The following is a 19823-nucleotide window of genomic DNA, read 5'->3' as shown; positions in this document are numbered from 1 at the left end:
TAAAACGGATGTTCAGAGGAAAAGGGCAATAATAAAAAGATTTCTGTAAGAAATAATACATTTAACTTACCAAATACAGTGCTTAGTAACAAATACAGTGCTTAATAAATGACTAAATGATTATGATCTTGAGGACTTCCAAAAAGCACCATCTAAGGATGAATTAATCGTAGGGTAGCTTGAGGCACACATATACGCGTTAAACCCCAGAGAAGACACTCACTGCACATTCCCCAGCATCTTCCTCCTTCTACAGGTCTCCTCCTCTCCTTGCCAACTTGCACCTCCACACCTCCTGCCTGTCACCTCACGCCCATTCTTCTCATCTCCCCCACCGAGATACAGTGAAGCAAGCACCTTTCAGGACGTCTATGACCTTGCACTCAGGATGAAAAGTAATTTTCCATCATAATAGGCGGTTTTACTCAAACGACCTACCTGCAAGGAGAGCGAGCCTACACCTCAGTTTCATGGACTAACATCCGCCAATCTGTCCCAACCGCCAGCGCCTCTCGAATCTTACCACCCCACATCCAAGACATCCCAACGCCCATCTCCCAGCAGAGCACAGCCAAGTCAATGTGCTCTAACAGTGCTCAGCTCCCTTCAAGGGTATTTCAAGTCATCGCGAAGGCTTGGATTAGTCATAATCCAATTCTCCTCGACTGTTATAGTTCCTAAGAGTAAGTGAATGAGATTATTTCTAGTCCAATCCTTATTTCAATTTGGCTCCCCACCCAAATTAATTATCTTTCTCACGAGACTGTTCCATTTATAGTTTTAGGCTGACCCTTTTGCTTGACAAAGCTGTAGCTTGGAATGCTACTTCAGCAAAGCCCCAGATTTTAACCTTGGAATGCAAGCATATGCCAAAAATAATTTTTTTTAAAGAGAAGTAGATTTTAAATGTAATTCTTCCTTTTAATTTCTGCAAATCATAAACTCCTAGGTAACAGGGTCCTTTTAGACAAAGAAGGTAACATTCTCTGCATGGATTTCCTTAGGGATATATTACACAACACTGTCCGATAATTATTACATTTAATATTATTTTCAACAAGCATAACAACAAATAACAGCTATCATATATCGAGAGTAATTACTATGTATTAAACCCTATATTAGGTCTTTCATAAGTTATCTCATTTAATCCTTACAACATTCCTATTAGATAAGTATTATTATCCTCATTTTATAGATGAGAAGTTAACTTAGGTCACATGATAAATACAGAGTTTATGTAACTTACTTAAGTCAAATAACTGATAAGGGGTCATGGCAAAAATATGAGCCAAGATCTCTCTTTTCCTAAGGAAAATGGGCACCCAATTACCTTTCTAATATGGTACCCCAAAGAGTGCAATAAAAATCTAAGGTTTCCCTATGTAGCACCTTGCATTCCCAGAATTCCTCACTGTACTAATTGATTACTTTCACATTATTTAGTAATTCTTCAGAAGTTTTCCCAATCAAATACAGTCAAGCCAGTTAGTTTCCATCAAGAAAAGTCCAGTTCAGGTTTGGGTTTTCAGGACAGGCAAATCAGGTCAAAATCCTGGTCTGTGGTTTCACTCCATATAAGGTTATGCCAATAATTGGTTTCATACAATCAGACAATGCATTTCCATGAATTTTTGTGCTGCTAAAGCCAAAGCTTTCCAAGTGTCTCATGTAGATAGTAGACAAGGGGAAACTTCAGCTGGTGAAGATGAAAGAAATGCAAGAATCTTTCAACATGCCTAAAGTATCCTAAACAACAAACCACTCCAACTGCTTGCAGATTTGCACTGGCTTCCACCCAACCAGACCTCTTCTACTCAGCCAACTTTATATTGGAAATGATCATCTTGCCTTGGTATTTGATGGTCAATTTCACATTATTTCAGCAATGCTTAAAGAAATGCTTTCTGACAGTTTGTAGAAATCCTGGCTGCAGCTCATGCCACCATTTTCAGTCAAGAAGTGCCAACAGTATGGGGTTGGACCCTACCAAATGGAATCTAGCTCCTGATCCACAAATATTGGAAAGTATTTGAATTTCTTAAGCTTTGGATGCCCAGCTATAGTAAATCACCAACACTTTCACCCCCAATTGGCAAGCTTCATTGTTTTGATCCCAGAGTTCTGATTATCTTATTTCCTTTCAAGGAAAGAGCTGCCAGATTAGGCTAGATAAGAAAAAGAACATCGCATTTTGAACAAAACATCTGGCTGGCTCTACAGCTGTAGACTTTGTGTAAGTCTCTCACCTGCTCTGGTCCTTAATTCTTTTAATTTGTAAAACGAGGGTCTAGTCAATCCTAAATTTCTCTTCCACTTCTATTTTCATGACACTCTGATCCACTGTTCTATAGCCCATTTTCTGGGACAAGGATGATTATCAACCTTAGGTTGGAATCAGTTCATTTTCCAAACATTTCATTCTCAAGGTGCCAAACATGTGAAATTATCCTTAAGGAAATGTATATTCTCACCCAAGCTATGGAGCTATAAATTAACCTTGCATTTCTATGACTTAAAAAAGCTTATTCTGAAATAACTGCAGAAAATAACCATTTGAATGGCTTATACCAAACATACTCAGAAGTAGAAGTAAACTGCTACTTAGGTAATTATTTTACAAAGACGCTGAAAAACAAAAATGTAATATATATGTAAAACTTCATTTCCAATAGACCTATCACAGGGGAAAATTCTAAAAGATCTAAAGTCTACAGTCTTTCCCTTGCAAATCTCAAAGAATCAAAATCCAGAGGGGTTAAATGATTGCCAGATGTTAAACAGGTACTTTAGGAAGAACTGAAGCTATAAAATAAAATACTGACATCATTCTGCCTTAGAGAGAAACCATCTTATTTGAAGGTACTGTACAATTCTGATTATCTCAGGAGGGAGGGAGTGTGCAATGAAGTTGTACTTGGCTTGAGGCAAAGCAACCATGCTGTTGTATGAAAAACTCTTCGAAATGCTTAGTGCAGAGATTCCCCAGACTTTACTTTCCAGTGTGGATTTACATTTCATGGTCCTGAAATTTGGGGATGTAGGAAGAAGAGGCTCAGAATGAAGTATCTAAGTGCAAGGGGGTATGTCAAGTGATACCACTCCAGCTTCTGTCCCCTTCTGGCCAGGGAACTGAGAAAAGAATGAAGCAGCTTCAAGTGACCAGGTCAAAGACCTCCAGGGAAGGCTTCAAGATCTTCCAGGATCTCAGTCTACATGACCTGGGGCTTCCTGACTTCCCAGGGAATCACTATACATACACCATCACTGCAACCAAGCAGAGAACTTTACAATTAGTATGAACATCCCAAATCAAGGACTGCCTGTCCTGCTTCTGATTCTTGCACAGTGAGCAATTCAAGAACTAAAACAAAGGTTCCACCCATCTAAACCTCAGTCTCAACTTATAACGAACAGTAAGGAAGCTTAATTCTTTGGATATGATTCAGTCACTTTGTAAAGTGTCCAAAAGCTTTAGAGCTAAAATGTTCAGTGGGCACACTTACCCAATATGGTTGGTTCTTAAAGAAATTTCCAGTTCTCTTAGCACTTGTGTGGACTCTTGAACACGCCGTCTGAATTTCTATAATTCAAGAACACATACTCTCACAAAACATATTTTAGCAAGTGCTATAACTGCAGCTTACTTGTAATAAGCTTAACAGAGTATGAAAATATCTCTGCTTCTAAAGTGGGCTTCTCACACATTTCTTTTTGCAAAGCACACAAATTTTTCTCATCGTAACAGTCAGCTTATGTGAAAGCACTGGGGAAAATGACTTATTTCATATACTAAGTGTCTCTGAGTAAGTACCTTTTTTTTTTCCCTACCCCACAATACAACAATACTCACTGACATACCTATGCTGGGGTCCCTAAAATCACCCGTTTCAATGATTCGCTAGGGCTCACAGGACTCAGCATACAGTTGTTCTTGCCGCTAGGATTTATTACATCAAAAAGATGCAAGGTATAATCAGCTAAGGGAAAAGGTGCGTGGGGTGAAGTCCAGAGGAAACCAGATACAAGCTTCCAAGAGTATTCACCCATAGGAGTCATAAATGACAATATTCGTGAAATGCTGTCAACCAGGGAAGCTCATTAGACACTTAGTGGCTGGGGTTTTTACTGGAGGCTCATCACTTGAGCACTCTCTGCCTAGCACATACCAAAAGTTCAGCCTCCCAAAAGGAAAACCGGCATTCCGCATAAACCATGTAGTTGGCATCAACAGTGTGGGCACAGTGAGTCATAATTAACAGGGAATTCTGGGAATTCTCCTGAAATCCAGGTCCCCAGTTGCCAACCAAGAGCCAAACTTGCAAGCAGGCCTCTCTAAGGTGGCAATCTCATACCTACTATGCTTGTTCTTTTCTGCATGACCTCACGTGGAAGGTCCCTCCTCTAGACACCTCCCTTCTACTTGAGGAATGTCCTTCCTCATTCCCCTCCCTATCAAAATGCCACGTGTCCTTCCGGAACTCCCTCAGGTCTCCCTTGCCCCAATGAATCCTCCTCTGATAGTAAATGCACTCATTTCTCTATTCTCTCGACTCCAAATAATCTCCAAGGGATCACTGGGTTGCACTGCACATGAGTTCTTTGGAACACAATTTCCTACAAAAATATTTCTTTACAGTCACTAAAGTCTTAGGCCAGTTTGGAAGAAGGCCATTCGATGTGCAATGCCTTCTGAGAGGAGTTCTATGCTCTCTGTGCTAGAGACCCAAACCACCTTCAGGTTACACTGTTTTCAGGAAAAGCCTTTGAGAATCCTGGCTCAGGATATTAGGGATCCTTCTCCTCTGTTCCCATGACTGCAGAAGGAACAGGGTCATCCAGCTCCAAAGACAAAGGCATCCAAGGACAGGAAGGACAGGAGGAAGGTTAGAAAGGAGGATTCTGGGATGTGGGGAAGGGAGAGCCCTGCCACAGGCAGGCCCGGGTGCCCCAGGGAAGACTGGACCCCTGCTCAACACTGACGGGCTCCTGCTACCCTCTTCCCTTCTGAAGACCCTTTACTTCTCCACCAGCTGCTTCTCACCAGAGCAAAAAGTCTCAGTTTCCCTGACTGCCACTCCTGAAGCACCCAAAGACCTTCTCAAGTGTGTAGCATCCACGATATGTGAAATAAAAGCATCCCTGAGGCCATGAAAAAAGAGAGCCACCCCCTCTTTTGTCAAGAAAGGCTTAAGAAACAACAAAGAGTCATCCATAGGTTGGAGGGACATCCAAGCCCAGTGCTTCCTAGAGAGCCTTCCGGCAATGAGGACTGCCAATGAGGTAGGGTCTATGGCCGCAGAGCTGAGGAAACCATTTCCAGGTGTGCTGGATGCTCCAGAGGGGCCAGTCCCATGTCAGAGTCACAAGTCTTGGGCTGTCTGTACATGTGGCCTTTAGGAAACGACTCAGCATTCCTAGCTATGCCTTATGCATAGTTCTGATTTGTTCCCTGCCACCTGTGCTAGTTCCCTAACTGAGCCTTATGCTTCCTCAGGGCAAGGTCATCCCTCACATACACTGTGAGCTACAAGGGCACCCAGTGTAGCACGGAGGACCTAACAGTGTGAAAGAGGATCTGATGAAGGACTAAGAGGCATGTATCAAAACAAAATAACTCAAAACACTGAGATAAGAGAGGCGACAACAATAGCAGATAACATTTATTAGGCATTTACTACAAGGCACTACACTTTTGCAACTGCAGGAGAACTGAGGTAGAACTAAACTGACTTCGCCCTGTACTCTATTCTCTTGGCAACCGTTTGAATTTCAGCTGGTGGACTTTGGACCGCAGAGAAATCTTGGCATCCACTTCCCTAACACATAAACAACGGCTGACAACACTCTGCACTTGTACAACGCACCCAGAATGCCTTAAAACACTTCAAAGGGAAATCGGGCGACTGTGGGAACCAGCGAACAAGAGCTGGGTACCACTTATTAGCAGCGTTCACCCTCCCCCCAGCCCTCTCTGTACACGGCAGGCCCAGGGAGGAGCCCAAAGAGACAGCTGAGCCCTGGAGACCCATATAATAGGGTTTCTTTCACAACTGCAGGGCCCACAGAGGACCAGACTCCTTTCTTCATGGCCTGTCGCCTCTCCCCATGCCAGACATGAGCACATCCCCCCAAAGCACAGACTGAGAGCCTCCTGGTATTAAATAAGGAGACTGGTTTGGAGAGATATCTAATTTAGGCTCTTCCTTCCCTGCCCTACAGGGTTTCACTTAAAACTACTTAGAAGAAAATCGAAATAGAAGATGCTTAAGAAATTTTTTTAGAAGACAGCAAATTAAGTATCTTCAATTCAATGTGAACAAAAGATTAATGAATGGAGTGCTTGAGGACTCCAGATGTAGTTAATGGTAAACTGCTCAGCTTAGACTGTCTGGCTAAAATGGAAAGCCTGATTGGAAATCTCTTTCTCCCTGACTCTAATTCAGCTAAGAATCATAAACTCATTTTAACTGCAAGTCATGCCTTACTCCAAGCAAAATCTCCTTTTTTCCAGGCTTTAAGCATGACAGTTACGGTGAGTGGAACAGATCATTTCCTACTGCCAGCTCCTGACAGAACTCTTACTAAAGCAGAGATGGTTGATCCAACATCCATTTTATTTTTTTCTGAAAGCTGAATGACTGAACTTGAAATATGAGGCTCAGGCCAAACACGGCCATTCAGGTGAATACAGTTGGCTAGGGCAGAGATTTCAGGAATGAAGGTCAGCCCAGACAGACATCCTTTGTCTTGGGCCTCTTTATGAAGTTATTTGCGAGGAAGCAAAACACTTTCTGAGCAGCTGATTTGTTGTTGTTTTTCATTTTACATTCCCAGGAATAATTGTTCCGAGGAAGAACTGGGACTGGGCCAGGAAGAATCCACCTCTTCTCTCCAACCATCTTCGTCCTCATGGGGCTTGAGGCTGGAGTCTAAGAAGCACTCTCTAGGAGTTTACGTATTTTCCTTTTTTAAAGAATTTGACAAATGTTGAGATAACTGTCATGGGCTGGGACATTGAGTATACTCTCAGTCTTGGGTACGAATACGGCATTTCTGCCAGACTCAGCTCGGGATGAGTGTGCCTAATCCTGGGTCTGAGCTGTCCAGCCAGAAGGTTTACGAGTTGGGGGATTTCTGAAAATATTTCTCATACAGAATCTTGCTGCCCCTGTGCAAAAGAAATAGTCTAGTTTGTTTTTTTTTTCTGGGTTGTGTTTTATGTATATGGGTATGCCTTCCTTTAACCCTCTCTAATGTGATGAAATTGAAAGGTGCTATATCCTTGGGGAGGGGGACAAGAAAGAAACTAAGAATTAAGCAGTTGTCTCACTTAGCAGACCTGACAGAAGCTCTTTTAAAAAAAAAAATGTGTGTGCTGTAGTTATGAGGAGGGTATTAGCATACTTTGATAGGTACATTCTTAGAAGAGGAGGCTATGTCACATATGGCGCCTAGGCGACAGCAAAGGTCCACAACCCATTTGCATCATCACTCCTAGACTTTATTTCCACCTGTCTGCATAGTAACTACAGGACAAAGGGCCAGGAAACGTCCAAAAGGAAATAACAGTTGTTCTCCTTTACTTGATTTCTTCCAGCGGGGGGTGGACACAGTGTTTAGAATGTAAGCAGAAGATGCAGAAAAAGGAGCTTAAAAAATATATCTCAGAGCCAAGAGCCCTGGAAATAGGAGCTAACTAGGAAAACTGTGCCTTTCTGCTCTCATGAGTCACACACTGAAACAACAGAGGGAATTCAGCTCAAGATATTTTCAGGGCAGCCTTGAAAGCAGGAGCTGTGGAAGGTCAACCGAAAAACAAGTGCTGTCTGGTGACTAGCCCTTTATCCATCTTGAGCAAGGGCGGCTCTGCCCTGAGACATCCCAGGACTGATCCAGGCCCCAGGGCTGTGCCAGGCTACATGCTTTACCACAAGGCATCAGTTTAAACCAATTGTGTGGCTGCACAAAGCAGGGCTTGTTTGTAAAAGGAGACAGTCCGCTGAGAATGGAATCAGCTATTCTCTCCTTACCTTCTTGGGGCCAGGGGCACGGCTGGGGTGGGGGAAGCCGCTAAAAGCATCAACACAGGATGTGAGTGCACAGCTGGGATGACAAAGCCCCAGTGATTTTTCAAGGTCTCTGGAAATGCACCAAGGCATGAAAGACAAGTACTCCCTTTGCTAGGCCTGTTCTTCTGGGGGCCTGAACACCTCTGGACTGAACCTACCGCCCTGTGTAATTGCAAATGGCAGCAACTCAATAACCATCAGAGGTACATGACTCCCAACTCAGGAAAGTACTTTTAAACACATTCTCAAGCGAGGATGGCTTTTTTCTTTGTCTTTTCATGTTGTCCGGCTCCAACAACTCCAAGGTTGTTTTCCTAGAGGCTCCGCAGAGGCTATAATGGAGAGGAAGGAAGGTCTCCTCCAGGGCAGGAGGATTCTGCCTGCTAATGAGGAAGCAATAACACAAAGCGGAAACAAATCCATCTTACCTTCCGGGTTACAGCTGGATCCAGATAGCCTTTGAGCTTTTGAATGTAAGTATGGGGAGGGTTCTTCACCTGGAATCGTTCCTGCAGGAAGCACAAAAGTAAAGTAAAAAGCACGAAAGCTTTGAAGGCATGACGGTCAGCCATACTCACAAAGATTTATACTGCTGACCCAAAGCCAAAACGCATCTGCCGCATGACCATAGCCCTGCAAAGAGTCACTGGTTTTGAATCTTCACAGTAGATGTTCTTATCCCCTCCCTCTTTGCCTACGAGGAAACTGAAACTCAGAGCACATCAGTCCTTCCCTAAGATGATGCAGCAAGTCAGGGGTACAAGTAGATTCGAACCCATGTTTGCCCAACTCTAGAGTCTGACCTTTCTCGGTGGGGCTCTGCAGCTCTCTTTCTCGGAATAATGTTCTGCCCAACCTGTGTTCAGGGACCTCTTTTAGCAGGTCTTCCATCTATTGCATATTCTTTGAATATCTTCAGTGTTGGCAAATCTTTTTCTTTTGAATATTTATTTTATCTTTGAAAATACCAAAAATTTGTCTCAAACTAGATAAAACTAGTTTATTTCAAAAATGAGTAATGAGTCTATTGCTCAGAGACTGCGGTGTGTATTTGTGTGCATGTGTGTGACCATTAAAGTGTCCCTAAGGCAGTTTCCAAATCAGAAGACCTCAAAGTATTATGAACAAAGGCACAATCATTGAAATAAGCATATTTTATATATATATATATATAAACACATATATGCCAAGGTGATATTTGACTGTGGATCTGGGGTGGGGCCCATGAATCTGCATTTCTAACAAGTTTCAGGCTGGCAATGTAGATGGAGGGACCACACTTTGAGAAATTCATGCCCATGTGTATCAGGTTTTACAGACCATAATGTCCAAAGCAGAATAAGCAGTAGTAAGCTGGGCAAAATCCAAAGGCCCGTACTATAGAATGGTAAGTACTATATTATAGTCATATAATGATAAATGACATTCTGATAAAAAAAGAACACACTGTATTGCATGGTTCTATGTGGATGGATTGTTGAGACAAAAAAGAACAAATGATTTCTTTCACAAAAGAGGCAAAATTAAATATTAACTGTTAGGGACACATATATAGGTGGTTTATTCACACACACACACACACACACACACACACACACACACACACACACACAAAAGGTGGGGGAGATTTGCATTAAAATGGTAGTCAAGGACCAAGGAGGGGGAAGGGAAATACAGATTGATCCTGAGAGGCTGGCAGTGTTCTTTTCTGACCCTAGAAGTAGTTACACAGATGTTGGTTTTATCTTACTTATTATGCTATTCTTAAGCTTCACAACCTTTCCTGTACATACACTATATTTAATACACCAAAAAAGTTTACACAAAGCAGCTCCAAAAGGAAAAAAAAGATTTGTCATGAAATCAGGACAATTCTTACCAGGTACTTTTCTGCATACAACTCAAAAGATGTTTTCCTAGTAATTCTTTTTAACCTGATTATTGCTTATGCCAAAATGGAATTTTTTAGTATTTCACAACACTGACAGTTAGCCAGTATGTTAAGCGTTTGTTTATCCCATATAAATTTGTATTTCTCCAACACAAGGAACCACAACATTCTTCCCAGTCCACTCAAGCCTTGCTCACTTACAGATTTAGAAATGCTTAAGATCATCTTACTATTATCAAAAGATCATCTTGTTAGTGAAAATATATATTTTATTATTGTTTAATGCTACTCTAAAATAAAAGAAATTGGCTTAGAGTGAGACACCTATCAATACTTGCCCTTTATTTAAAAATGATCATGGTAAATTTCATAGTATACAAACTATCTCTCAACGGAGCTGTTTTAAAAAAAGGTCAGCTTATTATTTCTAATTATTCCCCCCAATTTTCTATCCCACAAGCAATTTCTAATTAATGATTCACGCATATTCGACATCTCTGGCGCCATCACTGTGTCTATGTACCAAGTCCTAATTTTTTTAAACAAACACTATCACTTTACTAAGGGATCAGATAGGATCCAATGGCCACAGGGTTTTAGCAATAGCCCAGCTGAGGGCTAAAATAATCACAAAAAGTTCCCCAAAAAATGAACTGACAAGCTAGCTATCTAGAAACCAGTTACTATTTCCAACCTTGTGTATGAAAACAGCTGATGCCAGAGATATATTGGCATATAAATAAAATGCTTTTTAATAATACAATCCAATTACCCCAACTTTTATATACATATATATATAAATATATATATATATATATATATTTTTTTTTTTTTTTTTGGCGGTACACGGGCCTCTCACTGTTGTGGCCTCTCCCGTTGCGGAGCACAGGCTCCGGACGCACATGCCCAGCGGCCATGGCTCACGGGCCCAGCCGCTCCACGATGTGGGATCTTCCCGGACCGGGGCACAAACCCGTGTCCTCTGCATCGGCAGGCGGACTTTCAACCACTGTGCCACCAGGGAAGCCCCAATTACCCCAATTTTTAAAAATCCCATGACAGAGACAACTCACCCTGTGCTCCATTCTACTATAGCAAACACTACCTACCTCTAAATATAAAGTTCCTAACATATGAAACTCAATGAATTTTAACTGTGGCTAATGCAGCATTTGCTTGAGGACCTAAAATTTGAAATCTGTGGACAGTTACTGAGAGATTTCTAATGTTTGTTCTTGCAGGCAATGTCTTCACACCATAAGAGCCGTATTTATTCCTTTAAAAATAACAAAATTTAAAGAATTCCCTGGCAGTCCAGTGGTTAGGACTCCACGCTTCCACTGCTGGGAGACTGGGTTCGATCCCTGGTCAGGAAAGCAAGATCCCGCAGGGCACATGGTGCAGCAAAAAGTAAATACATAAATAAATAAAACAAAATCTGGCTGACTAGCATATATAACATATTGACATTCACTCAATTAGTAAAATACCCTTTTTTTTTTTGCGGTACGTGGGCCTCTCACTGTTGTGGCCTCTCCCGTCGCGGAGCATGGGCTCCGGATGCGCAGGCTCAGTGGCCATGGCTCACGGGCGTAGCCGCTCCGCGGCATGTGGGATCTTTCCGGACCGGGGCACGAACTTGTGTCCCCTGCATCGGCAGGCGGACTCTCAACCACTGCGCCACCAGGGAAGCCCTAAAATCCCATTTTTGACAGTCATAAATATAGCTTTCTCTGTTTCTTACTTAAGATTGTGGTCACCCAAAGAGGCTTTCTCTTTCAAATGGCTTAGAATTTGCTGTTGTGTTTTAGGCATTTTTTTCTTCATGTGTTTGAGTAACTTACTAACATTTCCAAGAAACAGAAAATGAAGAAAACTGATGCTTTAAAACACATCATACATCGTAGCTACTTCTCCAAAAACTGCACCTACCTCCAGGGATGCAAGTGAAACTCTTATGGAGGGAAAATACAAAGCCCCAACGATTTTCCTAAAACTTGGGGGCTGCTTGTCTAATCTCAAAAGGAGCTACTGTTTGAGTTATGAATCCAGCACCCGGCACACCAACCCTTTTCAGTCTGTCTGTCTTCAACATGGCCATTTGGACAACAGAAACATTTGGGGGAACACACTGGAGAATTCCAGCACCTTGCCAAAACACATTTATTTTGAAGAACTCTGGATGGATTATTGGCATTTTACTTATTTAAATTAATAATTTTTTCCTCTAAGTATTAGAATTTTAGATTTTTCACTGAAACCCAAAATTGCCTTGGCTGGCAGATTTCCATCATCCTCACTTCTGGGAACACTTCATACCCCACGTGCTATTTTCAATAACTAGTTACCTGCTTGTCCAACATCACTGATAAGCGTAGCTTAATTAGATTAAGCCCCTAACTTGAGTTAGGCTATATAGAAATATTGTTCTTAGGGATAAATCATGGTGATTTGTCAATAGGGATGGATAAGCCATCTGAAAGAGCTTTAAAAATACAAATTTCTTTCAAAATATCTAATCATACAGCATCACCACCACTCTGACCTCTTGCCATTTATATCTCTGTGTGACCAAACTTTCTTCATGAAATGTTTCTGGATGAGAAATAAAAATGGCTCTGAGGGTTTTAATTGTTCTCCAAAAACATTCAAAGAACCAAGCCCAAAGCCATTTCTTAACATTCAGGACACTATGTTGACAAACTGCACTGAAAGAAGCGTGGGAGGAAAGAGAGGGGAGAACAGACCTTAAAATCTTCGTAAAGCATCTGTGTCATTTGCAAACAGTTTAATAAATTAGAGTGTTAGGAATTCAATTTGTCTGGTAAACAAACAGAAAACTTCTCCTCATTGCTAAAAGTGACTTAATTTATACAAGCCCAGGAGCACAATTACCCTTTCATCTGGGGCAGCACTTCTTGTTTCTCAAAGATTATTAACTTATCTTTTACTAACACTTTAGAGTTTAGCATATTCTTTAGGCCTCTTAACTTACTCAAGCTTCCCTATCTGCAAAGTACATGTTAAACTCCATTTTATAGATGAGGAAACTGAGGCTCAGAGTGTAAATGACTTGCCTTAAATTCACACACACACACACACACACACACACACACACACACACACACCGACACCCCTCCACCCCTGATCAAGGATTAAAACTCAAGTTTTCTGACTCTCTAATCCTTGTTCTTTTCATTACACTATAATAAGTGTACTCATCTTGCTTTAGATAGGTTTTTATTTTTTAAACATCTTTATTGGAGTATAATTGCTTTAAATGGTGTGTTAGTTTCTGCTGTATAACAAAGTGAATCAGCTATACATATACATATACCCCCATATCTCCTCCCTCTTGCACCTCCCTCCCACCCCCCCTATCCCACACTCTAGGTGGTCACAAAACACTGAGCTGATCTCCCTGTGCTATGCGGCTGCTTCCCATTAGCTATTTTACATTTGGTAGTGTACATATGTCAATGTTACTCTCTCACTTCGTCCCAGCTTACTCTTCCCCCTCCCCGTATCAAGTCCATTCTCTATGTCTGCATCTTTATTCCTGTTCTGCCCCTAGATTCATCAGTACCATTTTTATTTTAGATTCCATATATATGTGTTAGCATACAGTATTTGTTTTTCTCTTTCTGACTTTTTTCACTCTGTGTGACAGACTCTAGGTCTATCCACCTCACTACAGATAAGTCAATTTCCTTTCTTTTTATTTCTGAGTAATAATCCACTGTATATGTGTGCCACATCTTTTTTATCCATTCATCTCTCAATGGATACTTAAGTTGCTTCCATGTCCTGGCTATTGTAAATAGAGCTGCAATCAACACCGTGGTACATGACTTTTTTGAATTATGGTTTTCTCAGGGTATATGCCCAGTGGTGGGATTGCCGGGTCATATGGTAGTTCTCTTTTTAGATTTTTAAGGAACCTCCATAATGTTCTCCACAGTGGCTGTATCAATTTACATTCCCACCAACAGTGCAAGAGGGTTCCCGTTTCTCCACACCCTCTCCAGCATTTATTGCTTGTAGATTTTTTGATGATGGCCATTGTGACCAGTGTGAGGTGATGCCTCATTGTGGTTTTGATTTGCATTTCTCTAATGATTAGTGATGTTGAGCATCCTTTCATGTGTTTGTTGGTGATCTGTATGTCTTCTCTGGAGAGATGTCTATTTAGGACTTCTGCCCATTTTTGAATTGGGTTGTTTGTTTTTTTGATATTGAGCTGCATGAGCTGCTTGTAAATTTTGGAGATTACTCATATGTCAGTTGCTTCATTTGCAAATATTTTCTCCTATTCTGAAGGTTGTCTTTTCATCTTGTTTATAGTTTCCTTTGCTGTGCAAAAAGCTTTGAAGTTTCATTAGGTCCCATTTGTTTATTTTTGTTTTTATTTCCATTTCTCTAGAAGGTGGGTCAAAAAGGATCTTGCTGTGGTACATGGCATAGAGTGTTCTGCCTATGTTTTCCTCTAAGAGTTTTAGAGTGCCTGGCCTTATATTTAGGTCTTTAATCCATTTTGAGTTTATTTTTGTGTATGATGTTAGGAAGTGTTTTAATTTCATTCTTTTACATGTAGCTGTCCAGTTTTCCCAGCACCACTTACTGAAGAGGCTGTCTTTTCTCCACTGTATACTCTTGCCTCCTTTATCAAAGATAAGGTGACCAGATGTGCATGGGTTTATGTCTGGGCTTTCTATCCTGCTCCATTGACCTATATTTGTTTCTGTGCCAGTACCATACTGTCTTGATTACTATAGTTTTGTAGTATAGTCTTAAGTCAGGGAGCCTGATTCCTCCAACTCCATTTTCCTTTCTCAAGATTGTTCTGGATATTTGGGGTCTTTTGTGTTTCCATACAAATTGTGAAATTTTTTGTTCTAGTTCTGTGAAAAATGCCATTGGTAGTTTGATAGGGATTGCACTAAATCTGTAAATTGCTTTGGGTAGTATAGTCATTTTCAGTGTTGATTATTCCAATCCAAGAACACGGTATATCTCTCCATCTGTTTGTATTGTCTTTAATTTCTTTCATTAGTGTCTTATAGTTTTCTGCATACAGGTCTTTTGTCTCCTTAGGTAGGTTTATTCCTAGGTATTTTATTCTTTTGGTTGCAGTGGTAAGCAGGAGTATTTCCTAATTTCTCTTTCAGATTTTGTCATTAGTGTATAGATATGCCAGAGATTTCTGTGCATTAATTTTGTATCCTGCTACTTTACCAAATTCATTGATTAGCTCTAGTAGTTTTCTGGTAGCATCTTTAGGATTCTCTATGTACAGTACCATGTCATCTGCAAACAGTGACAGTTTTACTTCTTCTTTTCCAATTTGGATTCCTTTTATTTCTTTTTCTTCTCTGACTGCTGTGGCTCCAACCTCCAAAAGTATGTTGAACAGTGGTGAGAGGGGGCAACATTGTCTTGCTCCTGATCTTAGAGGAAATGTTTTCAGTTTTTCACCATTGAGAACGATGTTGGCTGTGGGTTTGTCATATATGACCTTTATTATGTTGAGGTAGGTTCCCTCTAGGCCTACTTTCTGGCGAGTTTTTATCATAAATGGGTGTTGAATTTTGTCAAAAGCTTTTTCTGCTCTATTGAGATGATCATATGGTTTTTCTCCTTCAGTATGTTAATATGGTATATCACATTGATTGATTTGCATATATTGAAGATTCCTTGCACTCCTTGCATAAACCCGACTTGATCATGGTGTATGAGACTTTTAATGTGCTGTTGGATCCTGTTTGCTAGTATTTTGTTGAGGATTTTTACATCGATGTTCATCAGTGATATTGGCCTGTAGTTTTCTCTTTTGGGGACATCTTTGTCTGGTTATGGTATCAGGGTGATGGTGGCCTCGTAGAATGAGTTTGGGAGTGTTCCTCCCTCTGCTATATTTTGGAAGAGTTTGAGAGGGATAGGTGTTAGCTCTTCTCTAAATGTTTGATAGAATTCGCCTGTGAAGCCATCTGGTCCTGGGCTTTTGTTTGTTGGAAGACTTTTAATCACAGTTTCAATTTCAGTGCTTGTGATTGGTCTGTTCATATTTTCTACTTCTTCCTGGTTCAGTCTCGGAAGGTTGTGCTTTTCTAAGAATTTGTCCATTTCTTCCAGGTTGTCCATTTATTGGCATATAGTTGCTTCTAGTAATCCCTCATGATCCTTTGTATTTCTTCAGGGTCAGTTGTTACTTCTTTTTCATTTCTAATTCTGTTGATGTGAGTCTTCTCCCTTTCTTTCTTGATGTGTTTGCTGAAGGTTTATCAATTTTGTTTACCTTCTCAAAAAACCAGCTTTTAGTTTTATTGATCTTTGCTATCATTTCCTTCATTTCTTTTTCATTTATTTCTGATCTGATTTTTATGATTTCTTTCCTTCTGCTAACTTTGGGGGTTTTTTGTTCTTCTTTCTCTAATTGCTTTAGGTGTAAGGTTAGGTTGTTTGAGATTTTTCTTGTTTCTTGAGATAGAATTGTATTGCTATAAACTTCCCTATTAGAACTGCTTTTGCTGCATCCCACAGGTTTTCGGTCGTCGTGTTTTCATTGTCATTTGTTTCTAGGTATTTTTTGATTTCCTCTTTGATTTCTTCAGTGATCTCTTGATTATTTAGTAGCATATTGTTTAGCCTCCATGTGTTTGTATATTTTACAGATTTTTTCCTGTAATTAATATCTAGCCTCATAGTGTTGTGGTTGGAAAGGATACTTGATATGATTTCAATTTTCTTAAATTTACCAAGCCTTGATTTGTGACCCAAGATATGATCTATCCTGGAGAATGTTCCATGAGCACTTAAGAAAATGCATTCTGTTGTTTTTTGGATGGAATGTCCTATAAATATCAATATCAATTAAGTCCATCTTGTTTAATGTGTCATTTAAAGCTTGTGTTTCCTTATTTATTTTCATTTTGGATGATCTGTCCGTTGGTGAAAGTGGGGTGTTAAAGTCCCTACTATTATTGTGTTACTCTCGATTTCCCTTTTATGGCTGTTAGCATTTGCCTTATGTATTGAGGTGCTCCTATGTTGGGTGCATAAATATTTACAATTGTTATATCGTCTTCTTGGATTGATCCCTTGATCATTATGTAGTGCCCTTCTTTGTCTGTTGTAATAGACTTCATTTTAAAGTCTATTTTGTCTGATATGATAATTGCTACTCCAGCTTTCCTTTGATTTCCATTTGCATGGAATATCTTTTTCCATCCCCTCACTTTCAGTCTGTATGTGTCCCTAGGTCTGAAGTGGGTCTCTTGTAGACCGCATATAGGCGGGTCTTGTTTTTGTATCTATTCAGCCAGTCTATCTCTTTTGGTTGGAGCATTTAATCCATTTACATTAAGGTAAGTATTGATATGTATGTTCCTATTACCATTTTCTTAATTGTTTTGGCTTTGTTTTTGTAGGTCTTTTTCTTCTCTTGTGCTTCCTGCCTATAGAAATTCCTTTAGCATTTGTTGTAAAGCTGGTTTGGTGGTGCTGAATTCTCTTAACTTTTGCTTGTCTGTAAAGGTTTTAATTTCTCCATCAAATCTGGATGAGATTCTTGCTGGGTAGAGTAACCTTGGTCATAGTTTTTTCCCTTTCATCACTTTAAATATGTCCTGCCACTCCCTTCTGGCTTGCAGAGTTTTTGCTGAAAGATCAGCTGTTAACCTTATGGGGATTCCCTTGTATGTTATTTGTTGCTTTTCCCTTGCTGCTTTTAATATTTTTTTTTGTATTTAATTTTTGACAGTTTGATTAATATCTGTCTTGGCATGTTTCTCCTTGGATTTATCCTGTATGGGACTCTCTGTGCTTCCTGAACTTGACTATCTCCTTTCCCATGTTAGGGTAGTTTTCAACTATACTCTCTTCAAATATTTTCTCAGACCCTTTCTTTTTCTTTTCTCTTTCTGGGATCCCTATTATTCGAATGTTGGTGCATTTAATGTTGTCCCAGAGGTCTCTGAGACTGTCCTCAATTCTTTTCATTCTTCTTTCTTTATTCTGCTCTGTGGTAGTTATTTCCACTATTTTATCTTCCAGATCATATATCCATTCTTCTGCCTCAGTTTTTCTGCTATTGATTCCTTCTAGAGAATTTTTAATTTCATTTATTGTGTTGTTCATCATTGTTTGTTTGCTCTTTAGTTCTTCTAGGTCCTTGTTAAATGTTTCTTGTATTTTCTCCATTCTATTTCCAAGATATGGATTATCTTTACTATCATTACTCTGAATTCTTTTTCAGGTAGACTGCTTATTTCCTCTTCATTTGTTTGGTCTGGTGGGTTTTTACCTTGCTCCTTCATCTGTTGCGTATTTCTCTGTCTTCTCATTTTGTTTAACTTACTGTGTTTGGGGTCTCCTTTTCACAGGCTGCAGGTTCATAGTTCCCATTGTTTTTGGTTTCTTCCCCCAGTGGGTGAGGTTGCTTCAGTGGCTTGTGTAGTCTTCTTGGTGGAGGGGATTGGTGCCTGTGTTCTGGTGGGTGGGGCTGGATCTTGTCCTTCTGGTAGGCAGAGCCGCGTCCAGTGGTGTGTTGTGGGGTGACTGTGAACTTAGTATGACTTTAGGCAGCCTCTCTGCTAATGGATGGGCTTGTGTTCCTGTCTTGCTAGGTGTTTGGCGTGGGGCATCCAGCACTGGAGCCTGCTGGCCATTGGGTCTTAGTGTTGAGACAGAGATCTCTGGGAGAGCTCTTGTCAATTGATATTATGTGGGGCTTGGAGGTCTCTGGTAGTCCAATGTCCTGGACTCAGCTCTCCCACCTTGGAGGCTCAGGCTTCACACTGGCCGGAGGACCAAGACCCTGCTAGCCACATTGCTCAGAAGAAAAGGAAGAAAATAAAGGAAAAAAAAAAAAACAAAAAAACAGATAGAACCTCAAAGCAAATGGTAAAAGCAAAACTCTGACATGTCGCCCTCCACATGGAAAAATCCTTTCTTTGTGTGAATAAAGGTGGCCTTTGAGGTCCAGGTTTTAGGGAACTGTCTCCCGGTCCCAAGGACAGTCACGGCTTCGGCCACTGGGGGCCCCCTCCAGAGCCGGCAGCCTCAGTGAGGCCACCCTCCCCTTGGGCTCTGGGGCAGCTCTGTGACAGCGGAGGGGAGAGACCCCAAGCCAGGAGCTCCAGCCTAGAGTAAGTTTTTAAAAGACAAAAAACATGTTCTACTTTTCCTTGAGTCTCAGTATGTAGATGAATACTCAGCACCCAGTCCTTAATAATGTTCAAAGAATTAAACTTCTTTTAAATGTCATATACAAGTCACTGCTCACATAAATTATGAGTAAGTTTTTAAAGTTTAAAAGTACTCAGAGAGACTGTAAACACTCCATACAAGGCATACACCCAGTGGATTCTGTGCTAGATATGTCAGCCAAACTACTCTCATAGTGAAAGGACATTTGCTGATAAGCTTGTGTTGTACCTCTCACGGCTCTGAAACTGCCTAGTGCCTTCCATAATTATACATTTCCCATTAACTCAATCCACTAAGGCTTACATCAGCCTCCCCTCTCCCCACTGGCCACTAGGAAAGTCACTCTGCCTATACATAGGCCAGCCCTACAGATAAGGAAAAAAACAAAGCATTGATTGGATTCCATTTAATGACCAAGGTTCAAATCTACTGCAACTCAAATTAGAAAACCAGGCCATTCATGTAATGACCTATATGGGAAAAGAATCTAAAAAGGAGTGGACATATGTATAACTGATTCACTTTGCTGTACAGCAGAAACTAACAAAACACTGTAAATCAACTATGCTCAAATAAAAATTAAAAAAAAAAAAAAAAAAAACCAGGCCATTTTTTTTTTTTTTTTTTTTTTTGCGGGAAGTGGGCCCCCCACT

General features: G+C 40.5%; 1 protein-coding gene across 3 annotated transcripts in view; it reads right to left on the bottom strand.

Moving 5' to 3' along the window:
- The window catches only part of FMNL2 (formin like 2), a 315721-nt gene that overhangs the window by 94107 nt on the left and 201791 nt on the right, over positions 1-19823 (bottom strand). For all 3 annotated transcript variants that reach the window (XM_007464164.1, XM_007464163.1, XM_007464162.1), the window contains exons 3-4: positions 8501-8581; positions 3507-3583 (exon numbers count right to left, since the gene is read on the bottom strand). In XM_007464164.1, coding sequence (XP_007464226.1) covers positions 3507-3583; positions 8501-8581 — 158 coding nt within the window. The remainder of the gene's footprint in view (positions 1-3506; positions 3584-8500; positions 8582-19823) is intronic.

The sequence above is a fragment of the Lipotes vexillifer genome, unplaced genomic scaffold (assembly GCF_000442215.2).
Source record: "Lipotes vexillifer unplaced genomic scaffold, Lipotes_vexillifer_v1.1 scaffold967, whole genome shotgun sequence".
In the NCBI taxonomy this organism is placed as follows: Eukaryota; Metazoa; Chordata; class Mammalia; order Artiodactyla; family Lipotidae; genus Lipotes; species Lipotes vexillifer.
The sequence above is the reverse complement of the archived record's forward strand: the minus strand, read 5'-3'. Positions and strand labels throughout refer to the sequence as shown.